The sequence below is a fragment of the Nicotiana tabacum genome, chromosome 7, assembly GCF_000715075.1.
Source record: "Nicotiana tabacum cultivar K326 chromosome 7, ASM71507v2, whole genome shotgun sequence".
NCBI lineage: Eukaryota > Viridiplantae > Streptophyta > Magnoliopsida > Solanales > Solanaceae > Nicotiana > Nicotiana tabacum.
The window spans coordinates 49,071,730-49,097,109 of record NC_134086.1 but is presented as its reverse complement, the minus strand read 5'-3'; the positions used below and the strand labels follow the sequence as shown (position 1 = coordinate 49,097,109).

General features: G+C 39.9%; 1 protein-coding gene and 1 long non-coding RNA gene across 3 annotated transcripts; both read left to right on the top strand.

The window, feature by feature from the left end:
- Positions 1-4,978: 4,978 nt before the first annotated feature.
- On the top strand, positions 4,979-6,268 carry LOC142182536 (uncharacterized). Its single transcript, XR_012711341.1, has 2 exons — positions 4,979-5,225; positions 5,983-6,268. It is a non-coding gene; the product is annotated as an uncharacterized LOC142182536 (long non-coding RNA).
- A 1,613-nt stretch (positions 6,269-7,881) lies between these two features.
- LOC107781129 (uncharacterized) lies at positions 7,882-24,982 on the top strand. 2 transcript variants are annotated; one of them, XR_012711621.1, is made up of 2 exons: positions 7,882-8,540; positions 11,318-13,547. XR_012711621.1 is itself a non-coding variant. In XM_075257200.1 (2 exons), exon 2 carries the CDS (start codon positions 19,766-19,768, stop codon positions 20,735-20,737), a length of 972 nt encoding a protein of 323 aa, XP_075113301.1. In that variant the 5' UTR covers positions 7,882-8,540; positions 14,014-19,765; the 3' UTR covers positions 20,738-24,982. The 2 variants fall into 2 exon arrangements, 1 of the variants encoding a protein (XP_075113301.1); XM_075257200.1 differs by lacking the exon at positions 11,318-13,547 and adding an exon at positions 14,014-24,982.
- The last annotated feature ends 398 nt before the right edge of the window (positions 24,983-25,380 follow it).

Sequence of the window (25,380 nt, the reverse complement as noted above, 5' to 3'; positions counted from 1 at the left end):
AAGACAATTAGGTCACATAAACATGCTTTTCCTAAGCTAAACAAGAGACTTCCAGTACAAGTATTGCTCAATTAAAAGAAAACACAGATATTTACTTAATAAAAATGGGGGTTTTCAATAATTAGCACATGTACGTACTCTTCACCTCACGTACACGGCACTCATATAACAACAGTACCAAAATCTTAAGGGGAGTTTTCCCATGCAAGGTTAGGCAAGCCACTTACCTCGAACCAGCTCAAATCAATCCAATCTCACGCTCTTGCCACAGGTATCCAACTCCGACTGGCCCAAATCTAATCAAATCAATTAAATAATATAAATAAAACTACAAATAACTAATTTAACTAATGAATTTAAAGCTACGACGAGAAATTAGAAAAATGCCCAAAAATTCTCCCCGAGCCCACGTCTCGGAATCGGGTAAAAATTACGGATTATGAACACCCATTCACTCATGAGTCTAACCATACCAAAATCACTCAAATCCGATACCAAAACCTCGATCAAAATTTCCAAATTCGGCCTAAGAACTTTTCCTCAATTCTCCCAATTTTTCACCCCAAATCCGAAATTAATTGATGAATTTTAGCTTAGATTAATGGGATACAATCAAAAAGGGATTAGGAATCATTACCCAACGGTAATCTCTTCAAAATCCTCACAGAATTGCCTTCCCTTGAGCTCCAATTTGATATTCCAAGTTATGAACTCAAACCATCGATTTTCATATTTCTACCTAGCGATTTTTGCTTCTGCGGTCATGGGGCCGTACCTGCGGTCCCACTTCTGCGACTGGGGACCCGCACCGGCGAGATTTTATTAAACCCCCAGGAGCCTGTCACGACCCTAAACCGGACCCGATTATGATGGCGCCTATCGTGAAACTAGGGCAGCCGACACAAACCCCCAAACCAACTAAACAGTTAAAATAAATCATTTAAATTCATTAATAAGCTGAAAATCCCAAAATAAAGGGTAGGACAGAACAATGCGGAAACAAACACAGCCCGACCTCGGGGTGTCACCAGTCATGAGCATCTAGAATCCGTCTAAGAGTATGAAAAGACAACATAGTTGTTACATCTCACATTTTCGTACGTTAAAATTTTGGTCTTCGGTTAATTGACGTAGACTCGGAGATAAGATCATCTTGACGTTAACGTATTTACGCTACTTATAACAAGCGATAAAGAAGTGACATAAAGGATAATGGGTACACGAATTAAAGAAAGCGAGTTTCGTTGAAAGTGGCCAATTTGGGATAAAATATGAGTCGGAGAATAATACCCGATAATTATGAACTAGTACCATGCAATGTACCATATAACCACGGTAATATAATGTATAAAGTATATTAAAAATAATAATAAAATAAAAATAAGTAGAATTTTAAGTAATTTGGGGCAATTTTTAAATTATGCGGGTAATTGGTTAATTACCGAATAACGGGACATTCCCAGTTAACTAATAAGTGTGTAAAGAATACTAATCTTCATCCCACTCTCCACATGACACAAGGCCACCAATTTAAAAGATGACTCATAAATTGTGAATAGGTGTCTACACCTAAGGAATAAATAAAGTTTAACTTTATCAAGATAAAACTCCTAAGTCTTTATCTCATTATAGGAATCTGACAACCCATAACTATGATATAACAATTTAGTATTCAATTCCATTCAAAAAGCTAGAAACAGAAGCAACTTCAACAAAACATTGGTATAAAAGTTTGACATTTCGATTGAATCCATTCCATCTTGGGTTCACAAAATGTTAGAACAGAAGCAAGGTTGAAGCAAATTTCGTTCGAGATATTAAGGAATGAAAAGCTAATTTCACATGGTCCGTAGCTAAATTCTGTTGAAGCAAATTTCAAGCTTCTAAAAGAGTACGGTGCAGTCTTCGCCAGGAATATTATACGGAGTTTTTTCTACTTTAGGTATGTTAAGGCCATCTCTTTAGGTATCCAAAGTAATTTATGGAAACTTAACATACCTAAAGTATGGATCATGAAAATACTTTTGATTCCTCATGAAAATTATTATTATCTTCTATTCATGGGTCTCAGAACAATACACAGTTGAAAGAGTTTATCCGGAAGGAAGAGAGATTACTACGTATTTTTCATGCATTTCAGCCATTTATACATGTGCATTGACCCATGACCAGATGGAGTTATATACGCGTATATATGTAAATATATGTATATGGGATATGGAAAAAGGTTACGGCGTTATATATGCACCACCACCTGATCAGTTGGTATATGTTGATGATGTTTCCCACAGTGGCTGAGACGATATGATGGGATGCCCTCAGTGGCTTGATGATATTATGCACACTCATACCTATGCATGGCACGACATTTATATACATGTGCATGACATTATAAACGTTTCAAAATTTACAGGTTATTCAAATTTAAAGATGTGTTTCTTCATTCCATGTTTCGTCTATGTCTTTTAAGTACTAATTTTCATGCCTTACATACTCAGTACATTTTTCATACTGACGCACTATTTTATGGGGCCTGTGTTTCATGCCAGCAGGTGCAGGTAGGCAAACTGACGGTCCCCCTTCTTAGGATCCCTGATCAGTGAGAGTTGGCATGCTTCACTTGATCTAGAGCTGCTTTTGATTCTGGTATGAAATGTTTATATATGTATACGAGTATGATGTGGCTCAGTCCCGTCTTTGTATAGTTATGTTTCTGTTAGAGGTCTGTAGACAGTATGTCTAGTTGGGTTGTATGTGGCCTTGTCGGCTTTCAATTCTGGATGTATAGTTGTCTATAGCAACCTCGCCGGCTCGCCCACTGTATTCTGCCTGTATATATACATATGCCTTGTAGGCAGGTTTCTTTCATATATGTTATTTTCGTAATTCAGCAGATGTTATTCAGGTTCATATCTTAGACGCATGCTTAGGGGTGTTTGACAGGTAAGACTCAGGAACCCATCACGGCTCATCGATTTGGGTCATGACAATAGTCTAATATAGAGCTAGTACAAAGTGAAATAAAGATAGGAAGGAGAAGCATTAGGCTGCGAATAAGCCTACTGGAAAGCAAATCAGCACTCGCTAGCGTGACGCGAGACTCCTGGATCTGCATACAGGGTGCAGGGAGTAATGTGAGTACGCCAACTCAGTAAGTAATAAAAGTAAAGGCAACTGAGCGCTAAGAAAACATGTAAAACACAGCATAATGCTACAACAAAACAGTATAAATCCAGAATAATGCAGTAGTTCAGTAAAAGCTCGTAAAAATATCTTAGTTCAGTAAAAACCTCTTTAAAACATCTTTCAGCAATTCAAACGAGTGATGAAAAAAGGGAGAGAAGGATAGAAACATAAATCAGCCACTCGGGCAAAATACCAACATAACCAGCCCCTCGGGCTACCTCACAATCACTCATATCAGCCCTTGGGCAATAACATGAAACAACAACAGCCCCTCGGACAATATCACATCTCACACTAGGTACCCGAGCTCACTGAGGGTGTGCAGACTTAGGAGGGACTCCTACAGCCCAAGCGCTATATCAAGCTATCTTGTGGCATAATCAAACTAGCCTTGGCCTCATAACAAGCTACCTCGTGGCATAACAAATCAGACCCTCGACCTCATAATCATGAATCAGTACAACACCGTTGCGACGTGCAACCCGATCCCATAATATCCTCACAATACAGGCCCTCGACCTCAGTCAGTCAGAAATCTCTCAAAGTCACTCGGGCACAGTAAAATATGATGCTCCGCCCAAAATATCATTTAAAATGTCAAAACGGAGTAAATATGGCTGAGTTATGAAATAGTAGAATACAACATGATTGAGTATAAATATGAAGTCAACACAGTGAGGAATAATAGTAAAAATCCCCTAAGGGTCCACAATAGTTGGCACGAGGCTCAAATATGGCATTCAGCCCAAAACATGATGATACTTTCCAAAACACAATGATAGCAAACAGTTTTCAATCAAATACGCGGTTTAACAGTCATACGGGACGGACTAAGTCGCAATCCCTAATGGTGCACGACCCCACGCTCCTCATCTAGCATGTGCGTCACCTCATAGTAGCACAACGATGTGAAATCCGGGGTTTCATACCTATATCAAAATCTCACCTCTCAACCGGAAAATGCCAAAATTTCAATTTCGCTAATTCAAGCCTAAATCTACTACGGACGTCCAAAACACATTCTGATCATGCTCCTAAGTCCCAAATCACCTCCAAAAGCTCTCCGAATCATAAAAAAAAATTCCGAGATTGAATGTGTTACGCCCCACAGTATTACGACGATGTTATGCTTTGTAGTAATATATTACAATGATGTTTTGCTCTGAAATAATATATTACGATGATGTTATGCCTTGCAGCATTACATTACAGGGACGTCACGCTTCGCAGCAATAAGTTACGACGATGTTGCACTATGTAGTATTGTACGTTGAATTTGTTGTAAGGTAATTGACATCAGTCCAAAGAAAAGCTTTTTTGGGGATTATAAGGATTATAAGTGATAAGTAAATTCGTGAGGGTAAGAGGGGAAGTAATATCGAAGAAAACGAATTTTGTCGAAATTTGACATTTTGAGATGAAATACGGCCCGAGCTAAAATACCCAGTATTTATGGACTAGTACCATACAAGATACCACATAGCCATGATAGTAAGGTGTATAAGGTGTGTTAAAAGAAAGTAGTATTTTAAGTAATTCGAGATAATTTTTAAATTATGCGAGTAATTAATTAATTACCGGGTAACAGAACATTACCCAATTAACTAATAAGTGGGTAAAGATTACTAATCTTCACCCCACTCTCCACGTGGCACAAGGCCACCAATTTAGGAGGTGACTCATAACAAATGGTGGTTAGGTGTCTACACCTAAAGAATGAATAAATTTTAGTCTTATCATGATAAGACTTGATAACTATTTCATTATAAAAATAGAAGCTAGAAATCTGATTTCATTCCATTCAAACCATAAATGTGATATAACAATCTAGTATTCAATTCCATTCCAAGGCTTGAAACAGAAGCAAAAACTCAACAAGAACGTTGGAACAAGATTACATCTCATTATGTCTTTGGTCTTAAGGCCAAAAATGTGAGAAGCAGAAGACAATTTTGTTCCAATTTCAAATACTATTAGAAATTTTGTTCATATTTTACAGAAGCAGAAACTTTATTCTGTTCAAATAATTCCAGGAACAGGTATGTTAAGGTTATCCCTTCTATTCATTTGGCATGATCCATACGATACGAGCGAAACATGCAAATGCACAAATTCCATGAATAACTCTATTCATAGAAGTATTAGAAAAATCTGTGTTCTTGAATTTCCATGTGTTATAATATTTTATCATCTGTTCATGGGTCTCAGAAAAATACGAAAGCTAAAAAGAGGTTACTTTATGATATTACTCAAAGGTAAAATGGTCTTATGACAATTGCGAAAGATTTTATTAACGTACTTTTCATGCATTGCATTCATGTACATTGACCCGTGACCAAATGGCATTATATATATATATATATATATATATATATATATATATATATATATATATATATATATATATATATATATATATATATATATATATATATATATATATATATATATATATATATATATATATATATATATAGCGTTATATACGCACCACCACCTGATCAGCTGGTATACGTTGATGATTTTGCCCACAATGGCCAAGATGATATGATGGGATGCCCTCAGAGGCTGATGATGTTATGAAACATGTACCTATGCACGACATGACATTCATACGCATATGCATGATACTATAGTTATTTCGTGATTTACAAGTTATTCAAACTTACAGGTTGAGTCATGTACCTTATATTTCTTCCATGTCTCTTATGTATTTATTTATGTGCCTTACATACTCGGTACATTATTCATACTGACGTCCTTTTTGCCTGGGGACGCTGCATTTCATGCCCGCAGGTCCCGATAAACAGGTTGAGAGCCCTCCAAGTAGGCTATCAGCTCAGTGGAAGATGTTGGTGCGCTCTATTTGCTTCAGAGTTTCTCATTTGGTATGTCGGGACTCTGTCCTGGCCTTTATGACATTTATGTACTCTTAGAGGCTTATAGACATATGCTATGTACGTGAAAGATTGTACGGTCTTGTTGGCCTATGTTTTGAGTTTATAAATGATCATGTTAGCCTATTAGGTCCGTATGTCACGTGTATATGATGATGTAATAAGAAAGATATGTTATGTTGGTACTCGGTTGAGTAAGGTACCGGTTACCCATCGCGGCCCATCGGTTTGTGTCCTGACAAAAAATGGTATTAGAGCAGTTCTTTCCTAGGGATGTCTACAAGTTGTGTCTAATAGAGTCTTATTTATGGGATTGTCATGCACCACACTTATAAGAAGGAGGCTACGGGGCATTTAAGACTGTCACTCTTTCTTCTTATTCTAGATCGTGTGGTAAAGCTCACTTATAAGAATTCAAACTCCTAGCTTCTATTTTATTTATAATATGACGATACCTCTAATTGGTTAGAGATTGAATACAGCTATGGAAGAATTGAGTAAGAGGAACTCAATTTTGTATGATGCCTACAATAAGTAAATGTGATGTCTTTAGCAGATCATGGGTGTACTGAAAGGTGTAAGCTTCCTGATAAGAAGCCTTAAGGCAAGAATGCCTATCCATTTTAATGGTGAAAGACAATGAGAGATTAAGAAGATAAATAAAAGTTTCAACAAGCAAAAGAAGCAAGATGAAGAAGGGTACGAGACACCTAGTTAATAAAGGTTAACAGTGTTTATAATTCAGGCAGGGGAATATAAGCTTTTTGAGTTATATTCAGCAGTAACAGAGGTATGTACAATTGGTCACACCCATTCCACTTATGCCCTGTAGGGGCTAACATGTATAGTTTAGAGAAGGACGAGATATCAAGATCCGGCTGGGGTTAGGGTAACCCAAATTGGTAAATGGATGGTTTGCGTTAGTTGATAATTTCGAAGGACATTGTAAAAAGTGCTAATAGATCTCTTTGTGAAACACCTAGATGGTGCGTTTTAAACTAGTACCACTAGATATGAGTGCTACAAAGATAGGCGCTGGAAGCCTAGAAAGGATAAATATTATCTTTGTATGACTCCTGTCTCTAGTAGAGAGATAATGCTAGGCAACCCGAAGAGCCCGTGAATGGAGCAAAGGGGAGCTAAAAGCGAAAGAATGTCGTGTTGAAGTTTTCACAAAAAAAGAAGGGGATATGCAAAAATATTAGTAGAGTAATGAGAAGAGAGATAAAGAAGCATTATGAATAAGGTGTGATACATGGATGACAATGGTAGAGTGTTACAGAACCTATAGTCAAATGAAGAAAGAGATGATAGGTGATGGACCTTAAGAAAAAAAAATAGTATAGGCCATATGTGAGAACGTGATTTTTGCCCTATATGAATTACTCCCACAAATTCAAAACAAAATAATTTTTTCATTGTTTGCAATTTCGTGAATTTTTGTAGCATTGTTTGATTAATTACTTGCATTTGTCTGTGCATGTTTATTTTATTTAATTAATAAAAAATACAAAATATGTTGCATTTGTATTTAGGATTTAACTTTGAATTTTTGAATTAAGTAGTAAAATTGTTATTTTATAAGAATTGGAAAAATCACAAAAATAGTTTACTTTTGCTTTTTAATTTTAGTCTTGAATTTTGTTAATTTTCCTTTAATTCGATTTTAATTGATAGTAGTAAGTATTGTTTTTAGTATTTAATTTGATTAGATAATTTGTATTAGGAATTAATTTAGGTTTGTTTTTAATTTTAATTTATAAATAAAAAGAAAATAAAAAGAAAGAAAAGGGAAAGAATTGGGAAAAGAAATTGATTTTGGGCCAGATCAGCTGATTTTCCCCAGGCCCAAACCAAAGTCCCCTTCAATTACATGGCCTAGAGTCACGACGCATCCACTCCCCTTTTTGGCTCTCATCTTCACCTCAAAAGACCGAGGGATCAGACTTCAATGGAGGAAAACTAGCAGCTAACGGACTCCCTCATATCAGCGTCGTTTCCCCATTCTTCATCCTCATCTCTTGCTGAACCAGAAAGAGACCTCTCTCATCTTCAATAAGAACAAAAATCGGACCCTTTCCCTCTAGGACCAACCTTAGCCGGCATAAATACACACTCATTCGTCACAAATAACACACGACTGAAATAAAGCTAAGAAAATTCAAATGAAGATTTGAAATCGCCAAGCTTGAAAAACAAAAGAAGAATTGGAATATTTAAAGGAAGATTGAAGGAAAATTGATTTAGAAATTCAACTTCTTTTTTTCTATTGGGTTTGTACAAGCTATCAAAGTTCGAATCTATGGCTGTTTTCGCTTCTCTTTTGGGAGGTTGTTATACTCAAGCCGAGATCCTTGTTTCTACCGTTGCTCCGGAGTTGACCAAGCTGTAATTGTAGCGACTGGTTTTTGGATTTCTTTGGACCTGTTTCAGTCATTTTCTCTACTGCTTAATTAGGTAAGTTGGAATCCCCCTTGTATTCTGTTTTTTTTCTTTTCATTTTAATGATTAAAACTGTTGGGTCCCTTGATTAATTCATGTGAGTTTGTTTCATGACTTGGAATTCTGCTATCTCAGTATTTTAGGCAATTTGTTTTGATTAACGTGTTGTCATAGCTGATATGCTTATTCATGTTGAAGACACCATCTTTTAATTACTGTTTGGGAATATTATCTCTTATGGTGCCTGATTAGGAAAATTGAAAAATCTATGAAATTGCATTGAGGCTTAAGTTGTTATTTGGGCTGCCACCTTAATAGATGCTTTTGAGCAGTCTGTACCAGTGTAATGCGAAATGCTGCTCAAGTCACTTTTCGTTTCTTTTCCAATATTGAAATACTATGTTATATTCATAAAGGTTCTATCTCTCACAGTAAAATGAACAACCAAATTTTAATCTTTCTTAAAATGATGGGTTAAATATAAATGCACAACAAAAGCAAAGAAAGTGATACCTTCTCTTTTGGTCGTTTTTTTTACTTCTCAAAAGTTGAAAATCTAGTAGTCATTTTGAAGAATGCTGTTGTACCTCTGCTGCTCTCATGAACGCGATAGATGCGTTAATGTCAAATTTTCTAGCATCCCAGATTCAATTTTAGCGAAAATAATTTTTGTGTGTCTGACTTTGATATTGCCTCTCTGCCACTTTTATATAGGTTTGCTTAATTGTTCTAGTCATTTTCTCTAAGCCAAGAGTAAATGACACATATTAATTACAAAAGGCCCAATGACAATTATTCCATAGTGATCCCATTATCCATAATCTTGACTTTACAGCAAATTCCAAATTTGGAAGAAGAATCATAAGTATGCATTAGCTGCCGTACGCACAATTAATAAACCATTGTGACTATGGGTACGGTTCATGTGACATAGTTACGATGCCTAATTCCAAAACTCGGGGGTGCATTTCATGCGACCCGATCATAACAACTTCGAATAATAAAACCCTTTGGAATAATTCGAGGCATGCCATTCCAAATAAAATCCCGAAACCCATGGCCCTCACTCAATTAATTTTTATCCTTAGAATTCGAGGCGTTCCATTTAGTTGAATCTCCATGGCCCTCGCTGATTTAAAATGCGTAGTTGCTTTAGGCACGCTATTTAATAGTTTACCTTCCGAAACTCAGGTGCGCATTTATGTGACCCAAATCCAAATCTCAACAACGTTAGATAAAATGTGGTGCGGACTGCGGGTGCATTTATGTGACGTGGTTCAAGATGTATTTGAAATGATGTTGCAATCTTCCTTAAAAATGAATAAAGGCACTTATAAAGTTAAAATTAAACCATAGGCTAAAACATGTATTAAAATAAGATAATAGGCCAATTGTAACAGTTGAGCGACTATGCTAGAACTACGGAACCTGAGAATGCCTAACACCTTCTCCCGGGTTAACAGAATTCCTTTCCCGAACTTTTGTGTTCGCGGACTGTAAAATAGAGTCAATCTTTCCTCGATTCGGGATTTGAACCAGTGACTTGGGAAACCATAAATTATCCAAGTGGCGACTTTGAATTTTAAATAAAATAATTCTGTTTCGATTGTCACTTAAAGTTGGAAAAAACTCCCTTATATATGCCTCCCGGGGTGTAGTAAAAAGGAGGTATGACAGTTCTGGCGACTCTGTTGGGGATCAAACCTAGAATCACTGGTTCAGGGTTCAGAATTCAAGCTTAGATGAATTGTTGTATTTGGATTTATATGTTATCTGATTACATGCTTGGGCCTAATGTGTTAAATGATGCTTTTACCGCTTTGATATTATTTGAATTGTATATAAACTGCTATGAGACCCTTCTCTTCTCATCTTCGGGATGTGCTCGTTGTTCGAGACTCCTTATGTTGTTAGTGTCATACCTTGAAATAAGAAAGAGGCTCGGACAAGTTACTAAGCCGGATGGCCTTTTGGTATCCGGTACGTAACCCCCTCCTCGGCTCGAGTTGTCCGCTCGGGTACACAGTCTAGAACACATACCCAAGTTTTGAACCTAGAATAACTCAGCCTCATACTAGATCCCTAGTATGAACGTTTGTTTGCATCATGTGCATTTGACTTTGGAGACTCAACACAGGGGTTGGGTCTGTCTAGGATAGGTGTACCCGAAATGAAAAGACCATCCTGATGCATCCTACTTGCTACTTGTGCATTTATTTGTTTCGGATTTGCATGCTGACCGGCCTATGAATGATTACATGAGAGTTGGAAAAGAAAAATTGACATGAGGGCACAGAGAGATAATCACCTGTTTTGAAAAAAACCAGTACACTGAAACTCGGCCAAATTTCTGACAAAAATTTTCTGTTTTCCTTTTAAAAGAATAGGTGGTTTTTATCAAATCTGCCCGAACTATGCCAGTTCGATTCTTACAGGATGTGGGATACGTAGGCAACCCCCATCGGGTCCAACTTCCCTTTTGCAAAAATAGCCCAAAAAGAACAAATATTTTCTTTTATTTTAAATAAGCAGGGTGATGCCATTTTTGTCTAAAAATAGTCGAATGTCCCCAAAAGGACGTCGGAAGGCTGTTTTAGCAAGAACAACCACCTTTGGTCTCTTTTTCGAATTTTTGGCCGGTTAGCAAGCACAGCCTTAAAATCTTCTCCCCGGAAGTGCTGAAAGGCCATATTTGCAAAGCCGTGTTTTATTTTTTAAATGACAATTTGAAAAAAACTTTTCTTGAGTCAAATGAGTCATGATTTTGCTTAATCACCCTAATAAATGTGCAGAATGAGCACGAGTCAAAATTTGCCAATAACAGTCATGAACAAGATCCCTTTGGAGCTGTGTAAGTGGTGGGAAGATCTGGGTAAATTAGGGCAAGATAAGGTTAATCTATACTTGGGAGGACTCACCGGGTTGTTGAAGATCAGGCCTAGAGGGGACATCATAAAGGCGTTGGTTACATTCTGGGACTCGGCCCATAACGTTTTTCATTTCTCAGATTTTGAACTCACCCCAACTCTGGAAGAAATAGCCGGATATATTGGGAGCGCTGAAGTTCCTCTGAGACACAAGTATTTGGTTGCTCCAAGAGTCGTCGCTGTACACAGATTCCTAGATTCTTTAAAGATAAGCTGGGGGTCCACAACCCAGATTTGGCAGCCGGTTTTTCCACTCCGCAGTTTATATACCAGAGATATGGTCATATAGGCGGGTTTAACAATCTAGAAAACAAAATTTATAGCAAAGGGAATCGCCTCAAATGGGAAGAACACAGGTGCTTTGCTTTTATGGTGGTATTCTTGGGTCTTCTGGTGTTTCCTAGGAAAGATGGAAATATCGATATACGTATAGCTGGGGTCGTCAGTACTTTGCTTACTCAGGCCAAAAGCACCCTCGCACCCATTATAGTGTCAAAAATCTCCCGCGCTCTCACAGCCTGCAAAGTCGAAGGAGACTCTTTTGAATGGTGCAACGTGTTGCTACAAATGTGGATGATTGAACATCTATGTCATTGTCCTCAATACATGAGCTATGGGTCGACAGAGAAAAACTGCATAGAGGAATTTTATACAAGGGTTGACGGGTTTAACCTACCAAAAGGGGTCACAGAATGGATATCACATCTCAGTTCCATCACTGCAGACCAAATAGAATGGACGTTCGGGTGGCTTCCTATAGATGAAATCGTATACATGCCAACTACCGGACCTCACTTCCTCCTGATGGGTCTCAGAAGTATCCAGCCTTATACCCCATACCGGGTTTTGAGACAGTTAGGGAGATGTCAAATAGTTCCAAAAGATGAAGATCTTAGTGCTCAGGCAGTCATGGTTGGTCCTGATGGTCAATTCCATGAAGCAGCAGTTCGCCAAATCTGGAGCGAGTGTCAATACTTGACGGCAAATACTTGTGTGCGTGATCTATCCAAAGGTGAAGTTTCACCCGGATACCTTGCTTGGTATAAAAGGGAAGTTGAGTCTGGAAGGCCGGCCAAAAGACCCCATCTTCAAGAATTCATCGAGGCGTCACAAGCGCAATGGGATTAGTTGGCCAAATAAAATGAGTACAGGGCTATCATAAGCAAGCTGGAAAAGCAAGTAAAGGACCTTCAATTCGAGAATGGTTTGCAAGCTGCTGCGGATGAGGGCGAAAAGAAAAAGTTGGCCAAAGAAAATGAGGCCCTTCGAGGCCAGATTCGGGAAATGAAAATAGCAGCTAAAAATCCCGCTAGAAGTGCAAAATATAAAAAGCTTATAAAGAACCTTAGGCAGAAGGTGAGTGAGTATGGCTTCGATTTGAACAAGGAAGAGGGAGAATTAGCAAGGGCTCGAACAAAGCTGGCTAAAAATGCGGAGGAACGAGAGCGCTTGATTAAGCAATTAAAAGATAAATATGACAATGAGGTTGTGGGGTTGAAGAAAAGGGTCACCATCTTTGAGAACAAAATGATCAAGCAGGCAAAAGACTTTAAGGTAGAAAAGGAACATTGTCACGCAGCAATGACACAGTTAGAAAGAGATTTGCAACAACTTCAAGAACAGAATCATGTAGCCGAACAAACTTTGGAAGCCAGGGCCCAGAATATTGGGCGTTTGTTGCAAGAAAAGGGTGTCATAAGAGAGAGAGTCAGAAGGATCGCCGACTACATCGCGATGAAGTGTAGTAGTTGTGAGGATATGACTAGATCCATGTTCTTTGCCATCGTGATGACCTTTGTCCGCCAGATAATGGAAGATCTCTACCACCTCCAAGGCGATTTAGCGTTTAGGCCCATGGCGAGACCGAATGATGTCCCGCGGGCCCTAGGAGCAGTTGAGGCGTTGATGTATTCGTAAGTTTCTTTGAAGTCTATTAGTCTATTTTTGAGTCTGTATTTTCATCTTTCTGTTGGAGTTTGTTAGTCTGTATTTTCATCTTTTCATCAAAGTCTGTTAGTGTCTTTTTGAGTCTGTTAGTTTTTGAGTCGTTGTATTCAAAGCATTTTCTTTTTATGAAAATTTGAAAATCCCAAAATATTTTATTTTTACACTTATACCCCAGAACTATACTCGGTCTGATTCATGTGATGTTATGATACGTAGGCAATCTCCATAGGATTCGACCATAACCAAAAGAAAGAAAAAAAAGAGAAAGGAAAAGAAAAAGAAAAAGAAAAAAAGAGAATATATAAAACAAAAAAACAGAAAAGAAAAAAAAAGAAACCGTGGGGAGGAAACAATGGCAAAATAAGAGAGAGAAATGAGAGAATAAAAAAACAAAGGGAAATTAAACAAAGAAAGGCAAGAATGAAAAAGAAAAAAAAAAAGAGAAAAAGAGTGGTTGCAAATAGAAATAAGGGAAAGTCAGGATGACGTAAGCAACCGATCAAATGCATAATAGAAATGGCTAACTGCTTAGGTGCATTCATTCCCCAAATGTGCGGTTGCCTATCTGTTAAACCCTGATCACTAACAAGTTTGTTGTTGTTGTCAAGTACCAGGCAGGTGGTTAATTTGTGTGGAATTCTGGCAACTCACCCATACAACACCCGGTCCAAAAACAAGACGATCATGGCTAATCAAGAACTTGATGCGAGTGTTATCAATCCTTCGAGAGAGGTAGAAGAGTCAGAGGTTAATTTGATGAAAGAAGAGATGTATAAGCTGAAATAGCAGATGGCCGAAATGTACCAGGCATGGGCAAAAGGGCAACCACCACCAGCTTACCCCACCAACCCTGCCTTCATCCCGCCATTGGCTCAGTCTCAGGATCATCCTGCCACCTATTCGTCCTCGAGCTTTCCCATTTACCAACATTACCAGAGCACAACTTCCCAAACACCACCAGCTCCACCACCCAAACCAGTTCCATACCCTCCTCCACCAGCCACTCCAGTTTTCGTGGTACCCCTCCCGCTACACTCCACAGATCCTCCAGCGAGCCTTTGTTCCCTGCTCATGATAATCAGTATTACCCCCCGGAGCCCACTTTCAAAGCTCCAGAACCCTATTCCTACACGCCTCATTTTGATCTCCCTGTGGAGGCTGAGAAACCATCAAAAATCCCAAATAGGAGGAGATATTCAGGAAAGTTAAAAGCCTAGAACAGTCATTCAGAGACATGAGGGGGTTGGGAAGTCAAGTAAGTGTGGCTTACGAAGATCTATGTCTATTTCCAAATGTGCAATTGCCGATAGGGTTTAAGATGCCCAAGTTTGATTTGTACGATGGGCCTACTGATCTAGTGGCACATTTGAGAGAGTTTTGTAGCAATATGAGGAGAGCTGGCGGGAAAGACGAGTTGCTAATAGCATATTTCAGTCAGAGTCTGAGTGGTTCAGCGCTGGAGTGGTACACTCAGCAGGATCACGGAAGATGGGGGGCATGGTAGAAGAAGGGCTTAAGTCCAACAAAATCATGAGCTACTCAGCTATTAAGGCAACCACCCAGGCCATTCAAAATGGTACTGGGGGAGCAATTGGAAAGAAGAAGAAAGAGGATGTCACAACAGTTGAGTCAAGAACTTGGTTCGAATCCAGGGGTTCACCTTACCACTATCATCAGCTTGGTCCCCATCACCAAACCTACCCCCACACCCCATATAATCTACCCCAACACTACTACCCACCACCAGACCCCTATATTTCTGTCCACTATGCCCAAACATATAGCCAACCTCCTGCCCACGCACAATGGCGTGCGCCAGTCCCACAAAATACATACCCAGCTCCACAAAATGCCTATCCACCCCCAAAATCCTACTGAAACCCTCCTGGATTAGGTTTTCAGCCCAATCAAGCATTGAAGAATGAGAGGTTGCAGAAAAAGAAAACCTTCACTCCATTAGGAGAGTCCTACACTAGTTTTTTCCACAAGTTGAAACAATTGGATATGTTGAGGCCGATAGAGCCAAAACTGCCAAATCCTCCCCCGAGAAATCTTGATCATTTTGTAAGTTGCAAATATTGTTCTAGTGCTCTGGGTCACGACACGGAGAAATGCTGGCAATTGAAAATAACTATTCAAGAGCTCTTTGATACCAATCGAATTGAAGTCCAAGCTCTAGAGGCGCCCAATATCAACCAGAATCTATTGTCGGCCCATCATGAGACAAATATGATCGAGATAGTGCATAAAGGAGGGGAGCCTAAGAATCCTTCGCAGGCCGTCATGATGATTCGATCCACTGAAGCCAGGCCGTTTGGAAAGTCAACAAGTGAGAAATCAGTGATCAGGTTGAGCGGAGCAAATAGTGAACCATCTGCGGTGGTCGAGAAGGGGACCTCAAGTGATGTTGTAGTAAAACAAGAAAGAGCAAAAGTGGTTGTGCCAGGAGTGGCGAACAAGCCTATTGTAATTGTGGAGGGTGCCCGCACAGATCCTGTCATTATCAAGCCGGTAACTCAATTATCGATAGTCAACAGCAAGGCCATCCTGTGGAATTATGAACGGGTGACAGTAACTTACAAAGGCAAAGAAGTCAAAGAAGAAGTCTATGAGACCCATGGATTGACTCGATCGGGGAGATGCTTTGCCCCCGAGAAGTTAAGAAAAGCTAAAACCTCCAAAGATAAACCAATGCTAGTGAAGAAAGTTGTGACCGAGGAAGAGGCAGAAGAGTTTTAGAGAAAGATGAAAGTGCAAGACTATTCCATCGTGGAGTAGTTGAGGAAGACACCTACTCAGATTTCATTATTGTCATTGTTAATCCATTCAGACGAGCACCGTCGAGCTTTGATGAAAATCCTAAACGAGGCTCATGTTCCTGACAAAATCTCAGTAAACCATTTAGAAAAGATAGAAAACAAGATATTTGAGGTAAATAGAGTCACTTTTTTTGATGATGAGTTGCCCGTGGAGGGTACTGAGCACAATAGAGCTCTCTATCTTACGGTGAAATGCGAAAATTCCGTGGTTACTCGGGTACTGCTCGACAATAGTTCTAGTGTGAACATTGTCCCTCTCTCCACTCTGAACAAATTGAAAGTGGATGATAAAAGAATTCACAAGAACAATATTTGTGTTCGGAGGTTCGACGGTAGAGGGAAAGATTCAGTCGGTGACATAGTGCTCGAGCTAGTAATAGGACCAGTTGAATTTACCATGGAATTCCAGGTGCTAGATGTGACTGTAAATTACAATGTGCTATTGGGTTAACCCTGGATTCATGCTGCCAAAGCAGTCCCGTCTATACTGCATCAGATAGTAAAGTTTGAATGGGATAGACAAGAAATCATTGTGCTCCCGGTGATGCCATTGTTCCGTTCATTGAGGTTGAAGATGATAAGGGTCCTTGGGTCTACCAGGTTTTTGACACGGTGTCGGTAGAGAAGATTGCAGAAGGGAAGTGCGTCCCAATTCCGAGGGTAGCTGCTGCATCAGTCATAGTAGCCATTGAAATGTTGAAAAATGGTTTTGTACAAAGCAAGGGTTTGGGTGCATCTCTGCAAGGTATCGTACAGCCGGTGTCTCTCCCCAAAAACTTGGATACATTTGGTTTGGGGTTCAAGCCCACAGTTGCGGACATAAAAAGAGCCATAAAGTTGAAACAGAGGGCATAGGTCTTCCCAAAGCCCATCCCATGTCTCTCCAGTTCATTTGTCAGGCCTGGCACCAAGAAACGCCCAGTAACAACAGTTCTGAGTTCTGCGGTTGGTCCTGATAAAGAGTTGATTAAAAGGTTCGAGAAGTTATTCGATGATGTGAACATGGTGGAAGCTGGAGAGGGTTCTAGCAAGGCGGATGTGAAATTTGTTGGACCCACTACAAAGATTATCAATTGGGAAGCTACTCCTCTCCCTACTAGGAAGGAGTTTTGGTAGTTTTCTTTGATTTTCTTTCATGTTTATCTGGATTATTCCAGGGTTGTAATTCAGATTCTATGTTCCGTCCGTTTGGATGTATAAACCTTGTTATCTTTCAATTTCAATGAAATGCAATTTCCCTTTTTTTCATTCCTGATAGTTTTATTTTTGTTTTCTTTTCTTCCTTGTACAATTCTTTTTATGCTGGTTTCAATGACATGACATGCATGAGGAATCTTCGGCCCAGTCTTAAAAGCCAATCTAATTCAAAAATAGTAATTCAAGAAATAGAGTGTGATGATGAATCGGAATATGATGAGGATGAGGCCTTTGAAGAGATTAGTAAAGAATTAAGCCATTTTGAAGAAACATTCATGCCTAACCTGAGTGATACAAAAGCAATCAATTTAGGGGACCCAGATAATATTAGAGAAACTAAGATAAGTGTCCATCTTGAACCTCAACTCAGGGAAAAGATAATTAAAGCATTGTTTGAGTACAAGGATATTTTTGCATGGTCATATGACAACATGCCGGGTCTAAGCACTAACTTGGTGGTTCACAAATTTCCCACTGACCCGGCATTCCCTCCCGTCAAGCAGAAGTTGAGGAAATTTAAAACAGACATGAGTGTAAAGATTAAGGAAGAGGTCACAATGCAGTTTGAGGCAAAGGTCATTCGAGTTACGCGGTATCCCACTTGGTTAGCCAATGTCGTGCATGTACCAAAGAAGGATGGTAAGACCAGGGTGTGTGTTAATTATCGAGATCTCAACAAGGCAAGCCCAAACAACTTCCCATTTCCAAACATCCACATTTTGATTGATAATTGCGCCAAACATGAGATTGGGGTCTTTTGTGGATTGCTATACAGGCTATCATCAGATTCTAATGGATAAGGAAGATGTGGAAAAGACGGCATTCATCACGCTATAGGGAACGTATTTCTATCGGGTTATGCCTTTCGGTTTGAAAAATGTTGGGGCAACTTACATGAGGGCAATGACGACCATATTCCATGACATGATACATAAAGAGATCGAGGTTTATGTGGATGATGTAATCATAAAGTCTAGAAAGCAGTCTGACCATGTTAGAAATTTGAGAAAGTTCTTCCCAAGGCTTCGCAGGTACAATCTTAAGCTCAATCCTGCAAAGTGCGCATTCGGGGTGCCGTTTGGAAAACTGTTAGGATTCATAGTCAGTCGTCGAGGTATTGAATTGGACCTGTCAAAGATCAAAGCTATCCAAGAATTGCCACCCCAAGGAACAAGACTGAGGTGAAGAGTTTATTAGGGAGGTTGAACTACATCAGCAGGTTTATTGCTCAGCTTACGACAACTTGTGAGCCTATCTTCAAACTATTAAAGAAGGAAAATGCGGTCAAGTGGATAGATGAGTGTCAAGAAGCATTTGATAAGATAAAGGGGTACTTGTCAAACCCACCTGTGTTGGTGCCACATGAGCTAGGGAGCCCTTTGATTCTGTATTTGACGGTTTTGGACCATTCGTTTGGTTGTGTGCTGGGTCAGCATGACATCACCGGCAGGAAGGAGCAGGCCATCTATTATCTCAACAAGAAGTTCACATCTTACGAGGTTAAGTACACTCACCTTGAGAGGACATGTTGCGCCCTAACTTGGGTTGCACAGAAGTTGAAATACTATTTGTCATCTTACACTACTTACCTCATCTCTTGTTTGGATCCGTTAAAGTATATCTTTCAAAAGCCTATCCTATAGGGAGGCTCGCAAAGTGGCAGATCTTGCTCACAGAATTTGACATCGTCTATGTGAATAGGACTGCGATGAAAGCCCAGGCATTGGCCGATCATTTGGCTGAGAACCCAGTGGATGAAGAATATGAGCCTTTGAAGACTTACTTCCCTGATGAAGCGGTAATGCATATTGATGAGTTGGAACAAGTTGGAGAGCCAGGTTGGAAACTTTTCTTTGATGGAGCTTCTAACATGAAAGGCGTTGGGATAGAAACTGTAGTTATTTCCGAAATAGGGCATCATTACCTTGTTACGGCTCAACTTCGTTTCTATTATACTAACAACATGACTGCGTACGAGGCATGCATTTTGGGTTTGAGATTAGCTGCAGACATGGGTGTCCAGGAAGTCTTGGTCTTGAGAGACTCGGACCTTCTGGTACACTAGATCCAGGGGGAATGGGAAACACGGGATTTAAAACTAATACCGTATCGGCAATGTTTCTATGATCTTTGTCAACAGTTTCGATCAGTAGAATTTAGGCATATTCCAAGGATCCATAACGAGGTTGCTGATGTTTTGTCCACCTTAGCATCAATGTTACATCATCCAGATAAGGCTTATGTGGACCCTTTGCATATTCAGGTCCATGATCAGCATGTTTACTGTAATGTGGTGGAAGAAGAACTTGATGGTGAGCCTTGGTTTCATGATATCAAGGAATATACCTAGATGGGGGTGTATCCAGTACAAGCCACAGGTGATCAAAAGAGAACAAATCGGCGGTTAGCAAGTGGATTTTTCTTCAGTGGAGGGGTTTTGTACAAAAGGACTCTGGATCTTGGATTGTTGAGATGCATAGATGCTAGACAGGCCACAACTATCATGAATGAAGTACATTCTGGAGTCTGTGGACCACATATGAGTGGGTACATGCTGGCAAAGAAGATTCTCCGAGCAGGTTATTATTGTCTCACTATGGAGCGAGATTGTATCAGTTTCGTGTGCAAGTGTCATCAATGCCAAGTGCACGGAGATTTGATTCATTCTCCACCATATGAATTGCGCACAATGTCTACACCATGGCCTTTTGTTGCGTGGGTAATGGATGTCATTGGGCCAATTGAGCCAATAGTATCAAATGGACACAGGTTCATTCTGGTGGCCATCGAATATTTCACCAAGTGGGTTGAGGTTAAAATGTTCAAGTTTGTGACCAAGAAAGTAGTGGTCGATTTTGTGCACTCAAATATCATTTGCCGGTTTGGGATCCCAAAGGTGATCATTACAGATAATGGTTCTAATCTCAATAGTCATCTATTTAAAGAGGTATGTCAGCAGTTCAAGATTACACATTGCAATTCCACCCCTTACCTCCCTAAGGCGAATGGAGCAGTCGAGGCGGCCAACAAGAACATAAAGAAGATACTTCGGAAAATGGTGGAAGGTTCCAGACAGTGGCATGAAAAGTTACCCTTTGCATTGTTGGGTTATCGCACTACTGTTTGTACTTTGGTATTGGCAACTCCTTATTCGTTGGTGTATGGTATTGAAGCAGTGATACCCGTAGAGGTTGAAATCCCATCCCTTCAAATTGTCGCAGAAGCCGAAATTGACGATGATGAATGGGTCAAAACCCTCCTGGAACAATTGAGTTTGATCCATGAAAAACGACTGGCAGTAGTATGTCATGGTCAGTTGTAAACAAAGAATGGCAAGAGCATATAACAAGAAGGTGCGTCCACGGAAGTTTGAGCTAGGTCAACAAGTATTGAAACGTATCCTTCCACATCAGGCTGAAGCAAAAGGCAAGTTCGCCCCAAATTGGCAGGGGCTGTTCATCGTAACGAGAGTATTGTCCAATGGTGCTTTATATTTAACAGACATAGAAGGCAAGTGTGTAGAAATGGCCATCAATTCCAATGCGGTCAAGAGATATTATGTATGATTTTCTTTGGTTAAATTGTATTTGTTTGTACTTGGCATATTTCGATAATTGGAATGATGAAGACATTTTATTCTACTATCCAAATACTTTATCCTTTGTTACCCCCTTTGAGCCTTATTTATTTCCTTTCATACCCCTCTTTTGGAATCAGTAGAAAAGATCAGAAACACAAACGTGAAAGATAAGTAAAGGAAAAAGAGAAAAGAAAAGAATGAAAAGAGAGAGAAGAAAAAAGAAGAAGAAAAGGAAAAGGAAAAAAAAGAAGAAAAAGAGAAGAAAAGTAAAACAAAAAAAACAACAACAAAACAACAAAACAACGAAAAGAGAAAAAAGAAGAAAGAAAAGAAAAGAAAAGAAAGAGGAAGAAAAAGAAAAAAAAGATCACAACAACAAAGTAATTTCTATGACATGAACTACGTTCGACCTGATTCCTTTTAAGGATACGTAGGCAGCCTCACAGTTCGTTCTCATCAAAATAAAAATCCAAAAGTCCCCAAGCAAAGAAACTGGGCTAGAAGTTGTGATTGTTGTAAGAAATCTGATGCCGAAAGTTGTAATTTTGAACCCACTTGAATTGTTTTGAGCTTTTGATACCCTTTCTTTCTAACCCTATCCAAAAGCCCACATTACGATCCAAAGAAAGACCTTCCGATCAGTCTTCGAGAGATGCCAAGACGAGCAAGTAAAGATAATTCATATAAGGGACAGACTCCGGTCTAAGAAAGAAAAATAAAAATGAGATAGTCTTATTGGTGAAAACCCTCCTGGGCACCATAAGGCGACGAAAGATGAGAGAAATTAAAATGAGAGAGTCTTATTGGTGAAAACCCTCACGGGCACTGTAAGGCGACAGTGAGTTGAGAGACGAACAAATGAGAGAGGTTTGTTGGTGAAAACCCTTCAGGGCACCGCAAGACGAACAAGGACAAGGTTTTGGTGAAGAAATTGGGCTTTTGAATATCTCGGGGCGTAAAGTACGGCCACTAAAAGTTGATTGATTGGATAGGCTGGGCCGATTAATCCAAAATGCATGTCATGATCATTGGTGCCGGCTGCTCCACTCAGATAAGTTTCTTTTCTTTTTCCCTTTCAGACAGTCTTCCAGTTTTGGATTTTTCTTATCCCTAACTCTCAAAGTCATTGCATTTCATTTCTTCTGGGTTATTTCTCTAAGATGTTTCCAATGTCAGTTCCGTTTAAGCAATAAAAAGGGATTTAAAATCTCACTACCAACTTCCAAAGTTGCACAAAGCACAGGGCGGTCAAGGCATTGTTAAAGATGGTATGATGAAAAATGGGAAATAATGTGTCAAGGGAAGGTCCATTGATCGAAGGGTTAGTAATTTCATGGGAGATGCAGAGGTTCAGGTAGATGGGTCAGAGATGCTACACAACAGTTTGGGTATAGAACACTCGGGTCATCCAAGGTCATGTGGGTGAAAGTCAGTCAGAAAGGCAGGCGGTGCTTGGTCAGTTCGGGGAAAGCAGTCAAAACAAAGCACGACAGCGGAGAGGCCACCTTTAGTAGGAATGCGACAAACTAACCACCACATTTTAAACTAACAAGAATTTTCTTTGATTAAAACAGGGGTATAAAATTTTGTTTGTTTCAGAGAAACCCTCTGTAGGGGAAAAGCAAGCACCAGACAGGTTTGACCGTAAGTTCTCAGGACCCTCCTGGAAAATGAGACCTAGTTTAAAATTCAAAACAATCAGGAGTAACAAAATTTAGCATAAATGTACCCCAAAGGAATATAAGTTGGCTTCACAATTTGCATGCTTGAAATAGGATCCAATTAGGAGTTGTCAGGACCCTCCTGGATAATGGGACTTGGATTTAAGACTTCCATTAGATAACAAGATTTAGCGTAAGCTCTATTGTAGGGTAGTGTAATTCAGCCGTAAAAATTGTTACCCCTAAGATAATACTTGATTTTTGACTTTCAGGACCCTCCTGGATAATGGGGTGTAATTTTAAGACTCTCTTAGATAACAAGATTTAACTGAAATCACACCTTTAGGAGATATAATTTAGATTTAAAACCATCGTTTAATTAGGAGTTGTCAGGACCCTCCTCGATAATGGGATCTAACTTTCAAATTCTTAAAATATTCGGTAACATGATTTAGTTCACACTCACATATGTGTCCATCTACCGAACTGGGACAGAAAATTTTCTTTGTTTTGTCTATTTTCTTGCAATCAGGCGCCCACCTAGAGAGCATGGGAATACAGTTCAAGTTCAGCAATCAGGCACCCACCTGGAGAGCATGGTAATACAGGTTTTAGCAATCAGGCGCCCACCTGGAGAGCGCGGGTATACAGTTTAAGATTTGGCAATCAGGCGCCCACCTGAAGAGCACGGGAATACAGTTCAAGTTCAGCAATCAGGCACCCACCTGGAGAGCATGGGAATACAGTTAGGTTTTAGCAATCAGGCGCCCACCTGGAGAGCGCGGGTATACATTTCAAGTTTTGCCAATCAGGCGCCCACCTGGAGAGCACGGGAATACAATTCAAGTTCAGCAATCAGGCACCCACATGGAGAGCACGTGAATACAGTTAAGTTTTGGCAATCAGGCGCCCACTTGGAGAGAACGGGTATACAGTTAAGTTTTGGCAATTAGGCGCCCACCTGGAGATCACGGGAATATAGTTCAAATTCTGCAATGAGGCACCCACCTTGAGAGCACGTGAATATAGTTAAAGTTTTGGCAATCAGGCGCCCACCTGGAGAGCACGGAAATACAGTTCAAGTTCAACAATCAGGCACCCATCTGGAGAGCACGGGAATACAGTTAAGTTTTGTATACAGTTAAGTTTTGGTAATCAGGCGCCCACCTGGAGAGCACGAGAATACAGTTCAAGTTCAGCAATCAGGCACCCACCTGGAAAGCACGGGAATACAGTTAAAGTTTTGGCAATCAGGCACCCACGTGGAGAGCACGAAAATACAGTTAAAGTTTTGGCAATGAGGCGCCCACCTAGAGAACACGGGCATACAACCCAAGTTTTGGAAATCAAGCGCCCACTTGGAGAGCACGTGAATACAGTTCAAGTTTTTGGCAATCAGGCGCCCACCTGGAGAGCACGGGAATACAATTAAAGTTTTGGCAATCAGGCGCCCACCTGGAAAACACGGGAATACAGTTTAAGTTCAGCAATCAGGCACCCACCTGGAAAGCACGGGTATACAGTTCAAGTTTTGGCAATCAGGCGCCCACCTGGAGAGCACGGTAATACAGTTCAAGTTCAGCAATCAGGCACCCACCTGGAGAGCACGATAATATAGTTAAAGTTTTGGCAATCAGGCGCCCACCTGGAGAGCACGGGAATACAGTTAAAGTTTTGGCAATCAGGCGCACACCTGGAGAGCACGGGCATATAGTTCAAGTTTTGGCAATCAGGCGCCCACCTGGAGAACACGAGAATACAGTTCAAGTTTTTGGCAATCAGGCGCCCACCTGGAGAGAACGGGAATACAGTTAAAGTTTGGGCAATCAGGCACCCACCTGGAGAGAACGGGAATACAGTTCAAGTTCAGCAATGAGGTGCTAACCTGGAGAGCACAGGAATTCAGTTCAAGTTTTGGTAATCAGGCGACCACCTGGAGAGCAAGGGGGAGCAGCACCAGTTTTAAGGAAGGGAAACAGTTTAAGTGTCGGTAATCAGGCGTCCACCTGGAGAAAAGGAAAGCATCTCATATTAAAATTCGTCGAGTAATCAGGGGTCCACCTGAAGAAAAGGAAAAGTGTCTCAGATCACAACTCAAGTTGGCAACAAAGGGCCTTCACCGGGAGAATACAAGTCAACAAGGCAACAAGAATCACAAGATTAAGTTTGAAGATACAGATAGGATTTTTGTAATGCATAGATCATAGTTTAGTCTAACTTCTTTTATTTTGTCATGGTGTAATAATGAGTTCAATAAGCAGTAGCAGCAACAGCAACATTGAAATCAAAGCTTCATGGTAGTCCCAGCTACCGAAACTTCCCGAGCTACATTGGCCTAATTTCTTTATAGCAGAGGATATGTAGGCAACCTCGAAAGCAGGGTGCGGTCAAATATTTCAAAAAATTCTTTCAACGGAGTATTCAAACGGCCAAAAATCACTTGTATCTGTTCACTTTATCTTTGTACGTAAACTCTCCGTGTTTTTGAGCAAAGAGGGGCAGCTGTGAGCACGTGATTTTTCCCCTATATGAATTACTCCCACAAATTCAAAACAAAATAATTTTTTCCATTGTTTGCAATTTCGTGGATTTTTGTAGCATTTTTTGATTAATTGCTTGCATTTGTCTGCGCATGTTTATTTTATTTAATTAATGAAAAATACAAAATATGTTGTATTTGCATTTACGATTTAACTTTGCATTTTTGAATTAAGTAGTAAAATA

Bases quoted from the DNA above. Each gene is read 5' to 3' on its own strand.
- LOC107781129 (XM_075257200.1), top strand. From the start codon at position 19,766: ATGGGGGTGTATCCAGTACAAGCCACAGGTGATCAAAAGAGAACAAAT.